Source organism: Drosophila biarmipes, chromosome 3L, assembly GCF_025231255.1.
Source record: "Drosophila biarmipes strain raj3 chromosome 3L, RU_DBia_V1.1, whole genome shotgun sequence".
Taxonomy (NCBI): Eukaryota; Metazoa; Arthropoda; class Insecta; order Diptera; family Drosophilidae; genus Drosophila; species Drosophila biarmipes.
Window position 1 is genome coordinate 12,751,771 of NC_066613.1, and position 15,874 is coordinate 12,767,644.

The 15,874-nt window shown below is 42.1% G+C and overlaps 1 protein-coding gene and 1 long non-coding RNA gene across 4 annotated transcripts; both read right to left on the reverse strand.

Annotated features, from left to right (window-relative positions):
- Positions 1 to 444: 444 nt before the first annotated feature.
- LOC108028814 (radial spoke head protein 3 homolog B) lies at positions 445 to 7,648 on the reverse strand. 3 transcript variants are annotated; one of them, XM_050886274.1, is made up of 5 exons: positions 7,293 to 7,648; positions 1,830 to 1,920; positions 1,345 to 1,760; positions 713 to 1,237; positions 445 to 658 (listed from the first exon to the last, which is right to left on the reverse strand). In XM_050886274.1, the coding sequence occupies exons 1-4, from the start codon at positions 7,496 to 7,498 to the stop codon at positions 721 to 723; spliced, it is 1,230 nt and encodes a 409-aa protein (XP_050742231.1). In that variant the 5' UTR covers positions 7,499 to 7,648; the 3' UTR covers positions 445 to 658; positions 713 to 720. The 3 variants fall into 3 exon arrangements, with proteins under 3 accessions (XP_050742231.1, XP_016956289.1, XP_016956288.1); XM_017100800.3 differs by having other exon boundaries at positions 445 to 1,237; XM_017100799.3 differs by lacking the exon at positions 7,293 to 7,648 and adding an exon at positions 4,143 to 5,251 and having other exon boundaries at positions 445 to 1,237.
- A 401-nt stretch (positions 7,649 to 8,049) lies between these two features.
- LOC127010850 (uncharacterized) lies at positions 8,050 to 9,432 on the reverse strand. Its single transcript, XR_007763673.1, has 3 exons — positions 9,190 to 9,432; positions 8,549 to 9,129; positions 8,050 to 8,485 (listed from the first exon to the last, which is right to left on the reverse strand). It is a non-coding gene; the product is annotated as an uncharacterized LOC127010850 (long non-coding RNA).
- Positions 9,433 to 15,874: the final 6,442 nt, after the last annotated feature.

Consider the following 15,874-nt stretch of genomic DNA (forward strand, 5'->3'; position numbering starts at 1 on the left):
CGAAATATTTAAATGTAAATTAATTGGGATTAATTGGGCTAAATTTTTGACCCTCTTAAAATTTTTATATTTGCCTGTAGAATATTAGGAAATGTAACTACGAACTCATAGAGGTATCCCACGTCAAAATCGGATTCGAATCACTCAGGTTATGGAAACATAAAATCCAGATTATGGTTCCCATACTGAAACTTATTGGACAGAGGGAAAAGTCCAACATGAAAATGGGGTAAATTTTCGACCCTCTAAATATTTTAAATTAGAACTTTGAGAACCAGAAACTCACAGAGGTACCCACGACAATATCGGTCTACAATAACTGATGCTCTGACACCCTTAATATGTGTAGTTTTAGGTAGATAGGAATATTATTCATACAAATATTGTCGTAGGTATCCCTTGTAACCCCTACATTTGTTATTTATAAGAAATATATTGTTGTTCGGTTTTTTTTTGTCGAGCTTTATTCGTAGAATTTTAGGTAACACAAAAACCTTTAACAATTATCCAGTTTACCTATGCCATTCGATTCCGTTTCCCGCCGCCGCTGTGCAGTTGTGTTTGGCGCCCGATTGCGAGTCCTGCGGCGAATCGAGTCCTTCGCCAGACACAACAACAAAGTTGCAGCCATTCAGGTGTGAGAGGTGTGAGTGTGTGTCTGTGTGGAGTCTAGAATCACCATCAAAGGACTCGAAATATTAACTAAACTAACGAAATCATTTAGAGATGCGGTGGCGGGGGCGGCGGTTCGGGGCACTCCTCCGTTTCCGTTTCGCAGGGACACGCCTCCATCTCGTCAATGGCGCAGCCCTCCTCCTCGCAAATGCCCGCATCCGGAGCGGATGGTTCCGATTCGGGGTCCCTGTAGCCGGCATAGACCTCCGCGCGCTGCTTGATGATCTCCTGAATGATGGCCGTGAGGATCTCGCGCGAGTCCACAATGTGGCCCACTTCCTCGGCCACCTCGGCGGACAGCCACGGGCAGATGCTCTTCATCAGCTGCTCCTTCTTCACGGCATCGCTGGCCGGCTCAATGTTCTCCAGGACCTCGGGCACCAGACTGGCGATGTGCCCTTGGAGCAGCTTGGCCGCCGTCACGCTCTTCTGCATCTCAGCGTCCAGCTCCTTGGCAATCGCATCCTGGCGCAGGCGGCGCTCCTTCTCCGCCTGCAAGCGCATCTCCTCCGCCTCCAAGCGACGCAGCTCGGCCAGCTCAGCCTCCCTCTGGGCAAGGAATCTGTGGGTGGCCACAGAACATTATTGGGTGTCATAAACAGAAAATATCGTTATATGTTGTATATATATATATTGTATGTAGGAATGCTGGTTCCCTGGACCACTTACTCTTCCTGCTTGCGGCGCAAATTGGCCAGCTCCATCTCGTGAGCCACCTCCAGCATGCTCTGCTCGATGCACGCGTCCACCAGGACATCGATGATGGGCTGGGCCTCGGCATCGAAGTGGAAGAGTTCGCCCTCGCCGATTTCGGTGCCCACATCCACGCCCACCTTGGCCGGGACAAAGGGAGGCGTTGGCGGCTTCTCCAGGAACAGATCCGTCTGCGTGTCGATGGAGAACTCCGGCGGGCGCTGCACCAACTTCTCCAGGTACTTCTCCGTCTGAATGGTCTCGTGCTTTCGCCCCTTGACCGGGGGCGGAGTTCCCAGGACGTTCCTCTGGTTGCGGCACTGCACCGTCCGTTTGCGCAACATATTGCGGCGCCTCAATTCGGCGGCCTTGTCGAAGGGATCCACATCCGTCTGGAGCGGAAAACAAAGTGGATTAGTCGCGGGTCAGGGCTGGCAGAGAACTGAGCTACTGGGACCTACCACCAGCGAGGAGTTGCCGAAGTTGCTGCCCTTTATGACGCGACGGTCGTACATGACGTTCTTGTAGGGCTCCGGCGGCGGGACGATGGGTCTGCAAGAGGAGCAAGTGGAAGGCAAGGAGGCGTGGCAGGTGGGAGCCATCAATTAGTAAACCTCGACCCAGTTCAACAAACTCCACATTTAGAAAAATAAGTGCATCCCTTTAAGGGTCTCTTAAAAATGTGCTTTTAAAAGAAGCTCCAACATCTACTTAAAATACTTATCTATTGAATTTCTATAAATTCAGAATTTCTGCTCCTATAATATAACCATTAATATGATATATCGAAATATTTTATTTGAAGTGCTTCCTTAGAGTTTTTTCTTTAGGATTAAAAGACCCTTATAAGGAAAAATGTTGTGTAAAGTTAAAGTAAAACATTAAATATAAAGGTTAATAAATAAGATAATAATACCTAAATAGGTAATGATTGATACACTCCCATTAACTTTATAGGCCCTTATTTATAAACCTATTAAATTCTTAATTAGGCCTTATGCTCAGTGCACTTGTGTTCCTTTCCTAGGGCCCAAATCTGTTGCACTATCAAGGCGATAAACATCAAATTTGTGCATTTCCCAACGCCCTCGCAGGCCGCTTGTCAAGTCATCTCCGATTCGAATCAATTTCCCCAAAGTTCAGTACACTTTTGGGTCAGATGGGAGGGCACCGATTCGGATTTAAAGCCTTAAAGTTACGCGAGTCCAGTCCGCAGTTGGTGAGTAATTTATGACTTGCTAATTTATATGTAAAGCCCCTGGCAAGTAAATGGGGAAACAAACATTTTTTACCGCATATGCACATACGCGCGGGGTTCTCTTGGTACATAACACTGCCAGACATTGCACTAGGAGAACTTGGCACCTGAACTCGTGACCTATGCAAATTTTCTACTACTTTTGGCCCACAAACAGGAAGTCACATTGAAGTTGCTGGCGAATGTCTAACAACATTTCTCTGGGTCTGGGTCTGAAGACCAAAGGAATCGTCTAATGGTACGGGGGCCTCTGTCCGGCTTTCTTATGACTATTACTTGGGAGATACCCTGCAGAGAAAGCCACGTTGACAAAATTGAATGATATTATCATTTTCGATAGGATTTTTGATATTTTGGGAAATGCCAACAAATTTGAATTTACGGGTTTCTGATTATATATTTATATTGCTTAGTAAAATATATATTCGTTCTAAAAAAAATAGCATGCATTCAGTCAGTTTTTCTTCGACCCCCTTACATCCACGTTGAATGATATTTCATAATAATCCGTAACCCAAAAACGAGGGCCCATTTACCAGAATAACATCCATTTAGGGAGGACACCCGTTAGAACCCATTTTGGCTTTTTGTCATCCCATAGGTGTCCTTCCGGCCCTTTGGTGTGGTAATTGAACTTAATTTCCCTCCATTTGTGGCACTATTTTTTCGCTGTTTTGTACCCATTGTTGTTGTTTACGAAATCTTGATTTAAATTATTTAAGCCCCGCGCTGGGAATATGGGATATTCTCCGCTGGCACGACACATTCGAGGTCCTTTGCCATGGGTTCGCATGTTCCTTTATGCAAGGCAAACGAATTTACCATTCGAGAATGCGCTAAATAAATTAATCAAACCGTTCAGGGAATTTACAATGTCCAAATGCTATTGGAAAAGCATTTCTAATTGAATTGTTCGAAGTCAATACGGGGTTAGGAGTGGGGGTATGTATGTGAAGACCATTTCAAATAGCCCGGCTATTGAGGAACACTCTCATTTTTGACCGCCTCACTTTAGGGAGTAGTTTTGGATGATATAAGCCTGTTTAGGGTTATCCCTAGGATGCCCTAGTTATATGACAATTTTTTTTAGTAAGTCAAAGTTAAGAACCACCATTTCTTTATCCTCAATACCGTATATCGAATACCCTCACTTTGATTCAAAATAATATACGTTGTTTCGGATTGATACCCCCAAGTTCTTCAACGATTCTAAAGGATATTTCTTATTATTATCCAATTAAATACCAACTCTTTCCGGTTCTTTAAACGCCATATTTGTAATTGAATTGTTTAGGTGTCAATCGATAAAGGCAGTAAGCAAGTTGGGGCCCAGAAGGGGAGTTCGGTTCCGTTTCCATTCCCATTTCATCGCAGCTGTATATTACTCATTTGAATTTATGGTAATATATTTTGGCCCACTTTGCCTTGGTCAGTGGTCGGACCTTCCCACCTCTTTCAGTTCGAAGTTCGCCCCCCCATACCATTTTGGGGGTTGGTCAGCTTGTTCTTTTATTACCTCTTGTCGCCGTTGTTGCTGCGACGCTGCTGCAATTGCTGTTGGAACTGGGCCTTGGTGATGTGGAGACCGCCGGCGAGGGATTGCGAATCGTTATGGGAGGCTTTGGAGGCCGCGGCGGTGGCAGCGGCCACTGCCGCCGTGGCACGCACTCCGTTCAACCGGGTGGCGGTCACCTTCTGCTCCTTGTGCTCACCCGCCGGCTCCTTGCTGTAGTAGCCCTGCAGGATCATGGGGTACGAGGAGTAGGCGTAGACATGCCGCCGCAGCATGGTGGCCGGTATCATCTGGACCTCATGCGGCGGCGGCAGGAAGATGCCCTGCGGCACCGTGGTCTCGAAACGAGGTCGCTGGGCCATCGCTGGATCCATCCAGGCGCCGGAACTGGCACTCTGGCGACCGCCGTAGTTCTGCTCCTCCGGCGCCAGGAAGCGCAGCTTCTGGCTCAGCTCATCGGCGAAGCTGCGCACCTCCTGGGTGCTGCGGGAGAAGAAGGATCTCGGAGGTGGATTCCCCGCGGGCTCCACTACATGGCGATCCTGGTGATCCGCGGTGCCTTCCTCACGTCTTATGGGACGCACGATGGCCTGTTGCGGTCGCGAAGGATAAGAATCGAGCTCCTGCTCCTCGGAGGGCTGATGACGTAGCACCGAAAATGCGTTGGTCACCACGTGCTGGAAATTATAGGGACTCTGATACCGCTGGACGTTGAAACTGGACGAGTTGTAGTTATAGTTTTGGTTGTAGTTGGAGTTCAAGATGGAGTTCGAGTTCGCATTCGAGCTGGAGGATAGTCGTCCTGGTGCGTAGGGATAGCTGCTGGCGAAGGAGAAGTTCTGCACGCGATCCGGTCTATTGTCGGGGAAGTGTTCTGGATCTGGATCTGCCTTGGGTTCAGTAGGGTGTGTGAGTGCTGGGTGCTGCTGCTGCCTCGTCTCTGGCATGGTCTCCGCTTCCTCCTCGGTTATCCCTGCTCCCGGCCACCGGTCACTTCGTTCATTATAAATAGCCACCACACGGTTCTCTCACCCGCCGCACCGAAAAAGTTAATCAATATTTCTCCTATACTTTTTGTGGTTCAGGTGTTGCTTTTGCTTGATTTGCTTGCTTGATTTCACCGCGGAACACGGACCGCACGGCTCGAATGGCAAACGCCAAATGACCAAAGGACTCGCAGGACTCGCGCTCGGACCCGGTTTCGACTGTCCATTCGGCCCGTGGTCAGCAGTCGGTCGTGCAGGTGGAAAAATCTACGAAACTACGGAACTACTTCTAGGAAATTCAGCTTTTATTGCCCTTGAATTTACTTTGTAAAAGCTTTTCTCAAAACAATGGTTTCTTAAAAAAGTCGTTCTCAAAAATATGATTTGAAGTTTAGAAAATTAAAATGTTATAAAGTATGCGGCAATTCATGATATGAAAATACCGCAGCATTTTGAAATCCTCTAAAAAGGCGTCTAAAAGTATGCTTCAAAAAACAATTCAAATTTTTAGTGCACACATTTTCCGGAAATTTCGATTTTGAAGGAATGCTTTCAAGGGATTTTGGAACATCTAAAATTGTCTAATATAATAATTATTTCTAAGTGAATTTAAGCCCCATTTCTCTCAGTCCTAGGGTTCGCGTTGTAGTTTAAGGCACCTGATGGGCAGGTGTTGCAATAATAATGCGAACTGTTAACAGTCGTTCGCGTTGGCATAGCCAAATCCGCGTTCCCAGGAATTCTACTTTGCATAAGAGCTTTTTCCACCCAAGTCGTTGGGTCTCCAATTAAAGGTCTTGCCCGGTAGAGGACCTTGAATTTCACTCGATGGTGTCCACATTTCCTGTCACATTGTTGGAGATGACTTCACGCATTTGGTTGGCTGACATTGAAATTGGAGGTGGGTGGTTCTATTACTTGGAACACCTCCCGGCTAATGTCAATGGCCAAGGTCAATTGTTTGGTCTGCCTGATAAGCGGAATTCAACAGCATAATTAAGTGGATTTCTTGGCACTCGAAGGAGGTGCCCAGGTAGGAGCGGTTATAAGGAAAGGTCAGTGAGTAGATGGTAGATTACAGTTACTAGGATTAGGAGGCACAAATAAAAAAAACCAATAGCTCCTCTATATGATGGAAGTAGGAATTGGCTAGTTATTCCTAAGGTTTACTCATTCGTTTCTTGATATGATTGGAATATTTTCTTGAGCTTAGACTTTAAACATAAATAATACTACCATGTATACTTAGACGTAAGTACTTCTGATAAACAATATCCCTAATTAAGGTAACTCATAATTAACTTCCTCAAATTCTTGCCTAGTCAACTTCAATTCGATTTGTGGTTTAACTGATTGCCGATACAGTAAGGTGTACTGGCCTTTTTTCATATTTTGGGATCATCCTTTTCCCTGTTTGACCTTAATCCGACCCAAGTCCAGCCCCTGTCATTATCTGTAGTCGGATATATGTATATTTGTGTTTTATGATAGTGCGTCAGTTTCTAGTTTTAAGCACCCAACGACTTGCACACTCCTCATAATTTCCCCCCGTTCGCCCATCCATTGTTCCCTCTCGGGACACGAAGGTTTCCATTCAGAATGGTAGCCGAGCTTGCGTGTCCTTTAGTTGGGCCTTTGTATTGACCATCACCCGAACACGGCCAGAGTTTAATAATTTATTTACGCAAGTTATGACTTTCGTTTTTGGACTCGGATTTCATTGACCCCAGTGGGGAGACATAAAGGAAATCCCTACCACAAGGCGTTGAGTAAGACACTTTGATTGGGGCCACATTTTGCAAGTTTAAGATGCCCATTGATGTCAACTATTCATTATGTAAGTTATTATTACATCATAGTTAAATACTATTCAAGTGATCCTAACGTTAATCTCTTTGTGTGCGACCTTGGACAACAGATTTGTTATACCTTAGGATTATAAAAGGATTTTAGTGAAATATAGATCATATTTAAAAGTAAGAAATTGTCGTGTAATGATAATGTATTAGAAAAATCACCAACCTAAAAATTTCAAATACATGCATCTCTTCATACATTGATTTAATACATATCTAATAAATGTGGTGCTCAGTATACCCCAATTCCCTGACCCAAACTCCAGGGTATGTATAGTAAATCCCTTGGGAGTTTTCTGTTTGCTACTCACTTGGGACAGCCTTTGATTTTGATCGGCTTGGGTTGGCTGGCCCACCAGAAGGCCTGTTTGCACGGTGGCGCTGGGCAAGGATTCTCGTGCCACTTGAGCTGCATCTCAGTGACCTCGGTTCCCTTGACGCCGGAACTGAGGAAGTCCATTCCCGAGCCTTTGCCCCCGCCATTCGGCTTGTACTCCCTCTTCGGGATCGTCGGCATTGTTCACTGTGGCTATGTTACGTTTTCAAGGTTTTGAAGAAGTTACAATATTTATCGGGTGAAATTCTACCGCTTGCCGAAATTATGTGTAAAAAAGTGATTTACTAGAGTGACACATTATCACAGGGCCTCTTTGCTTTCCACTTCTTTGCTGGCTTGCTTTGTAAACACTTTTTAAAATTATATTTCGGGTTTTGTTGTGTTTTGCCATTGGTTTGAATTTGTATCCAAAATAAACAACAACGGCGGAATTTCCTCAGTTGCCATGGGAATTCAATGTCGGCATTGTTAAACTGTTGCTGTGTGGGGATGGGTTTCTGGCATGGGTACAGGATGGGGTTCTATAGCAATGCTGCTAACTGGTATTAGCACTCGATAAATTTGGTAAATACTCATATGAAAATCTATAGAAATATTGGGAATAAGGAACTCTCCCTACGCCGTTCAGACCGCCTAATTTATGGTCACTGAACCAAACCATATATTATTCACTACTGACTGTCTTTCAGTATGAGTAATCTATTCTTATATCTCCTAATCAAAAGGAGCTCAACTGTCCACAAGTTTTTGAAAAGAGCTTTTTTAGCTTAAAGCTGGGAGTCCGTCGGTTGTATTTCATCGTCTGCAAAATATTTATTGTCCACATAAGGCAGTTAAATTTTAATTTTAAAATAATACATAGTTTGTTTCTTAACTCATCCCTCTGATCTTGGAGTGTCATAGTTAATGCCCTTTCACGCAGTTGCATGTCAAATTCATAAAATATTTTTGTAATTCTCTCCTTTTTTGTTCCATTTAAATGTAATTTCCTAGCGATAATAGGTTTGTGTAATATCTTCAAGACAAATTTTCATATTATTGGAAGTTAAGCAGTTCCTTCAGCTCTGACGTCTCCACCGAGTCCGATTGCTTAAATTGCAATAACTTTTTGAAAACAGATTTCAATGGTTGTGGATTTTGTAACTTTAGAATTACTTTTGGTAAAACCTGGAAAGTATTTAATGTTTAGCAATGACAATAAGAATTTTCCTCGTAACGAAATAAATTTACCTTTAACAAAGTTTCGCCAGCGTTTGGTGCTGCTACAAAGTCAACTGAATCCAAAATCTCACCTAAAACTGGGATTGACAAAGATGAATACAAATTCAGTTGTATCATTACAGTGTGTATGGTCGCGTGAATGCTTCTAACTTGTTTCTGTTTGTCAGTCTTCTTGTTTTCCATAAATAAAGTATCCATCGATATGAATGGCGTAGGAATGTTGGGAAAATACAATTCTAGAAGAAATCTATACTCAAATTCCACATTTTCCATTGCGGAATCCCAAGCTGCAATCTCGAAAGTGTAATACGTGTTTATACAACAGGTAAGGCGGAAGGATTTTCCACTTTTGCTTTGCACCTGCGCATTTTGGTTGATAACTTTCATTAAATCCGAATAAAACAAAGTGATCAGTAGTTCGCCGTTTAAATATCCATTTTTCACTGCTGGATGACTAGCCGTCGTTTTCAGATTGACAACCCATAGGCCGCCATCATCAATGAAAACTCGCTGAGATGTTATATCAAATGGCATTTTAAGATGAAGGAGGAAACTCGCAGGTTTAGGGTAAGAATTATTGTAAAATAAAGCTGTAAAAAGATTGAGTAAGTGCCGCGGATTGCTACATACATACATTAAATTTGATATACCTGTCTCGCCCCAGTTACTAATGAAGCCCTTGAAAATAGAATTGATTTTGGTGAATCCCCCGCTTATGTGCTCAGCTACTTCGGTTGCATCCAGCATTTGTTTTTGTTGCTAAGGCGTTGGATTCTTGGATAGGTTTTCCATGAGCAATTTAAGTGCCTCGTTGAAATTGAGCGACATGGCGGAAGTACGTAATTTTATTCGGATTTAAGGGGCAAATCAAAATTAGTATAAGTTCCGCGCCAGCACAGATTTCCTAAATTAGTGATGAACGAAAATACGTAGTTATGGTGGTAAACTATCGACACTAGAAATAGAAAAGCCCACAGTTATCGAATTCAAGTTTCAATTTTGAAAGGAATATACTGAAAGGAATATAAGGAACATCGCAAAGTAGTATGCTCTTTATGTGGATCAATATACATTTTAAGAAAGCCTTTTCACTTTTTTTACGTTTCGTTTGTATTTAAAACTTTGAATTTTGACTGTCATATTTATTTTTCAAACAATCTGGCAACAATTTCATTATGCATCTTTACATCTTACATGTAAATAGGATTGTTCTACATAAACGTAAAAGAGGCTGGTGCTACCAGATCGCGCAACGGATGGCGCTTTTTTCAAAAACTTGAGAACTTATGAATTTGATTTTAGCTTTATATTAGAAGAAGAACAGTACGAGACGGAACAAAAGAAGAATTTGGAGAAAAGAAGGGAGAGAAGGTATATTATTAATTTAAATAATAAGGTTCGCCTAGTGTTAACTCATTTCAGGTTTTTAATATTTAAATTAAGTAATTAGGTTTGCAGATAATCAAACTGCTTAACAATCACAATAGTAATCCATCTTAAAAAATATCTAAAATTCCTTGAAATTAGGAGTTTTATTGATTTTTCTGAATAAATCAGTTAAGCCATTTTGACGAACATAGCCCCGTCTGAATCGAGTTACCCTGAAACGTGTCGTTTAATTAGGTTTCCGTATCTCGGACTTTCGAATGGTTGTCATTTGTATTAACCCCCTTTCTGCTGTTCGAATTATGTACATCCTTTGTATTGCCTTCGGGAGGTTTTTGAACGCACTACAATGACTTGGCTGTCAGCGATGACGTTTCGCTTTATGCGGGGGTGATAATTGTGTCCGAGCCCCTTGAATATCCCGAAAATGCCTAATAAGATCACTGGGGGAATGGGACATTGAATCAACATTCGATAAGTGGCCATGACGCTTGACACTCGCAGGGCCCGCCGACCATTTAGTAAGGTTAGAGGTTAATGATGGCCACACAGGCGTCAACTGGCGACTGAGATCTTGTCCAGCAATTCCCCGATCATTTGCACAGATACCATATTCGAGTGCCCGGATTCTGCGAAGTCCCCGGAAAAAGTGTCCCACTGAGTGTGTTGGCTTGTTGTCAAACAAATCATTTACTACGCAACCTCGTACCCCTGCCAGAGATCCAGAAATCCCTTCCTGCGTAGGTGTGAGCTGCAGTTTTCCCAGAAAAAAGTACGACCAGCTCGGGATTTGATTAATTTATTACCCCTTGTCGAAGGGAAAGTGATATTCGGGTACCTAACGGTAGGGTATCGTAAAAACATTCGGTACACACAATTGTTGAACTATCTGCGGGCTGCTGTTGTGGGCACTTTTTTATGAGTTATTTATGTGCTGCCCTGGCGCCAACAGGAAAATAAAATAAGTGTGGGTAACTCTGGGAAAATAGATGTCAGCATAATCTAAAAATATTGGGTAGCCTAGCTTTGAAAACTTTAAAAATGTGCTGCATGTATTCAAGTCAAATATATATTTATTATTATTTATATAATACATGTATACATAAATCAATGGCTTTGAAAAAAGTGTTTATAATACTGAAATTTATCATTATTTTATTTTAAGATTGCTTTACATTAAAAAGATTTATGTAGGCTTTCAAAATATTGGTGACAAATCTGGATTTTGAATAACTGAACTTTTGAATAAATAATTTCGAATAAGCAATCCGATTGAATTTATAAATAAGTATAATAAATAATGGGGTAAACACTTTTTATGTGTATATATATTCTTTTTTAAGAAAGTATTTATGAAAATAATTACTGTAATTACTGTTCAAAATTGCAATACTATTGCCGAATATTACCGGCATCAAAATGATATTTAATAAGAACCCTGTAATCCGAGTTAATTTAAACTATTATTTATTGGCATGCCAATTTTTATTGATTAATTGCTGGCTATACTGGCAGGGCATAAATAAATACATTTCGCTACAAAACGGATAATATATTTACAAAGAAGCTTCGCTTAGGCGCCCGTCCAAACTTTGGCCGATAAACAAACTCGCCCAAATTAAAATAAATATAACAATTTTTCTCCTAATGACAAGCCCCATGTATAAAGAATGCAAAACACGCGAGCATTTTGTGGCTTTTCGGGGGTACAAGTTTGCATGACTGAAATATTTCCAAGTATTATTGATTGCCGACATTTGGAGCATAAATGGCTCTTTAACTCCTCCTCGGCTCGCCTGACAAATGTGCGAGGTAAGTGAAAATGTCGCTTTATGTGGCTTCAGTCAGACATTAGACATGGCCGCCCCTCCCATTGCACCACTCGGTTGACTTTTGTGCGTCTAATTTGCATTTGGTTCGGGACTTGATAACAGCAAAATCCGTTTGTCGATCGCTTCCAAACTACACGGCGGAATATTTTAAAAATCCAGCGAGTTTTTGTTACTTTACTTACAGATACACGGCACACACACACACTTGGGGGAAATAGAAAATGAAATAAAAATAAAAACGCGATCGTCTGATCGTCAACAACAATGAGAATGAACAATATAAATGGTCGCATCGGAATTGCTAATTTGCTTTTCAGTTGGCCCGGGGTTTTGGCTTGGGCTTGCCATTGGGTTTTTGTTTTTATTTCTTATCCAGGGTTCCTGGTACGTCTGACCCTCCCTTTTGGACCCCCAGTGGACCCCGGAGTCGCCGGCCGATTGATTTTTGTGCGACATTTTTGACATGCGGATGTGCCATGTTAACGAGAAGACAACTGTTCCCCTTTTTCGCCCCGAGTACAGCTGCATTTTGGGGCTCGCACACTCGGCTCTGTGCCCCGCAACAAATCCTTTTGCACATTTACAATAAATTGAATTTGACCAATGCTGTTGCGGTCGAGGAGGATTTCCCCCCACTCCACACCCTTTCGGGGCAAGTGAAACGCTTGAAAACCGCAGGAAATTCGTCGAATTTGCCATGCGGTGAGCTGGGCTGTTGGGCCGAGCCAAGTTTCGGTTCCAGCTAGCAAGGATTTCAGGAGCTGCTGGCCGAGTCCTTTGTGTGCGTCGGCGTATGCATAATTGATGCGAATGTTTGCGGCAGTGCTCGGGCTTAGGAGCCCAAAACCAAAAACCATCCTCATAATTGAGTCGCCCTCTCGAACGAAGGAATAGTTTCCTTTCCGAAAAAACCGTAGACTTCATTGGCTGCAGCTGAGATTTTTTGTCTGCCAGTTGCAAAATGAAATGCAGTTGCAGAAGCCGCAATTTTTCAATTACATGCTGAGAAGTTGCCCTGCCGGGGGTGTGAGTCCCCTGGGGCGAGTAGATATGCAGATGACGGGAGTTTCCACTCTGTAAAATCCTACAAATCAAGATATTAGTGTTCTAAGTAATTAGAATATAAAATATCTTGGTAAAAGTTTTTTTATACACATTTTACATATCCGATTTGAACATCACAATTTTTTCTTGTAGTCCCGAATATAATTTAATATTTTTGTTTAAATTCCGCTACGATTTTTCAATTGCTTCAGACCTTAGCAATTATACAAAATATACAAAATACTTTGTATATATTTTTCAATGTAATATAATATTTCAGTAAATTGCCAAATTGAAATGGTTTTGATTTTCATCAAAGTATTGCTTAAATCACAGATCTAATAATCCAAATATTTTTTTAAACCTTTGATATATTGTACAAGGGTTTCGGAACTCTACTTTTCCTCGCTATTGTAGCCGTGATGATTGCAACATTCTTTATCCTTTTGTACGGCCCCAAAAGTAAATCCCACCAAAGGCTCACCTGTCCTTCGAGAATTTCACACATCCATAAAAAAAAACAAGAGATATTATGACTCGCAACACCGTTAGGCGCCACCTGTGGCAGCCTTATCCCGTTTCAAGGATAACGAGATGCCCAGGATAACAACCTTCCTGCTGGGCACACTTTCACTCTCCTTGCTTTCCAGACAGATTTCCCCAGAACTTACCTGTTACCCACGTGCAAAACTCTCCGTGTTTACCTAGAAAATTGTAAATAATATTGTTTGGGCATCGATCGTAATCGATCTCCGGGGTGCTGCCTTGTTTTGGCTCATAACTCAATTAGCCAGAAAACGTCCAAGGACTACGTGTGCTGTTAAAATAGTGAAGATGTTTATTGGCCAAGGGCTGTCTGTTGTGGCCACACTACAAGACAATTGGGAGATGACTTCCGTTTTCCCTGGAAGCGATCCAAAAGGTGTGGAAAATGATCTTCCTGTTGGGACTCGTTTGGAAACAAGTGTTAAGGATGCGCGTGACCGGGACCCGGAAATTGAGTCACGTAGCGGGTTAAGAATTATATGGATTTTAGAAACGTGATAGGGTGTTTTTACAGTTAGAGGTTAAAAAGGTGTTGGAATTTCTTTTAATTTGAGGGCGGGTAAAATATATCTGATATGCGTTTGTAAAATCATAAATATTTAGGTTTTTGTATAGATATAAATAAATATCTGTTAAATTTGTATAGACATAAATATAAAAGCTATTGAGTAAAATTGGCAAGACAAAACATCTACTACGTTTCCCAAACACATTTTATAGGTTGTTAAATTTGATGTAAAAATTAATGGAATTTTATTTATTTATTTTTTCCAATCTATGAATGCCTATGAAATATTTTGATAAAAGATAGTGGAATTCTGTTTTAGTCAATACTTTTGAAATCCTTTCCAAACTACTACAAATCTAGAAAGATATTCGATTGTTTTACTTTCTCTGCAATCCCTTAAACCATGACTGCCATAAACGTAATTTTCTAAACAAACCACCATCAAATCACATATTCATAGAACTGTCTCAGGCGATTCGCCAGTGATGCCAACCCTCCGTCTCATTTATCCTCTTACGGCTTTACGATTGCCTACAAATTGGTGTTTAATGGTGCCTAACCCCCTCGTCCTACGGGCAATACTTCTCCGATATCGGGCGATACGATCTCACTTCATCAAACTTTCAACAGTCATCCACTTCACTCGCAATCTTTTGTTTATTGTCAACATATTCGGCCCGCCGTTGAAGGAGCATATGCCACAAAAGACATTTTGTGGGCCCATAAAAACCGAGGAAACTATGAAGGAAATTAACCAATCAATGGAATTTTACGGACTTTGTTCTCCATTTCATGGGTGGCGCTGCGTGGGGCTCTCAACGAATCAGACCTGGTTAATAATATTTTACAACTTTTGGCTTTCCTTGTAGGGCTTTATTGCTCTTATTTATTATTTGTTATGGGGGCTACAAATCGATAAAAACAACTCGTTTTTAATTATTGAAAATACTTCTTATACACTTTTTATGGCTGGTAGCTGGGTGCGCTCGAAAATGGTTAGACAAGTTCATAAAACGAACCCCCTATCGCCGGAACAAAATTCGAGAATATTTATTACACTTTTTCGGTGGCCGTTTGCTGGCAAACAAAAGACCCGCACACAGGAAGTTGGGATGGGTCTAAAAAAGGAGGAAAAACAAACCATATATCAATGAAGTTGTCCTCGAACGTGTGTCCAGGATGCGTTTAAAAAAGAAATCCCTTCCGCTCGCGCCGCATTTTTCGACCTCTTTCGCTGGCCAAATGAGCTGGACTTCCGTTGCAACGCGTGCGACGGTGCCACGCCCCCCGGGCCGCCCCAATTGCAGTTGATATATCTATCGCAAGATACGCTGAGTGTACATGTGTATATATATCTGGCAACTAGGCAGCAACTATGCTAATCGACGGTATGCCAAATCGAGTCAAGAACTCGTCTAACCAAGGCGACGCCATTTGCAGTTTCACACTTTTTTATCCGAACCAATTTTTATGGCCAGGCGTGCCAAATTTGTAAAAATGCGCCAAAGAGACAAGTGTAAAGCTATACCAACGGCTGGCTCCTCTCATCGTGGTTATACATAGTTATAGTTGTCGCTTGCCACCGCTTCAGGTGGCTCCGTCCGTCCGCCTTGCATAATGGCCAATGGACCTGGCTGAAACGACAGCCAGTCGCTGTCTCCATAATTTGTGCAATAAATCAAATGAATTTCACTCAGAAAAACAATCGAGAGACTGAGAAACTATCGGGGAGGATGGGTGAGGTGGCGGTGGAGTGACTTCAAGGCAAGTTAGCCAATAATTATTTACCAAAATGCCTTGGCAACAATCAAAAGACCAAAAGCATATCAATAAAAGTCGCGCACGCAAACAAGCGATTGACACGCAAAAACACATTTAAAATTGATTAGCCCGGTCAAGCCGAAACCGAAATCGAAAGATACAAAATCCGAAATCCCAAATTCCTAATACAAAGGCCGAGCTCTAATCCCGGGCTCTAGAAGACGTCTAGACGAGTTGAGCCCCCTGCTTATCGCGTGG

Excerpts from the sequence above, each read along its gene's own strand:
- LOC108028814 (XM_017100799.3), bottom strand. The coding sequence starts at position 5,086 with ATGCCAGAGACGAGGCAGCAGCAGCACCCAGCACTCACACACCCTACT. Across the intron at positions 1,921-4,142 it reads AGCAACAACGGCGACAAGAG|ACCCATCGTCCCGCCGCCGG; the intron begins GTAATAAAAGAA and ends CTCCTCTTGCAG. Across the intron at positions 1,238-1,344 it reads TTGCGCCGCAAGCAGGAAGA|ATTCCTTGCCCAGAGGGAGG; the intron begins GTAAGTGGTCCA and ends GGCCACCCACAG.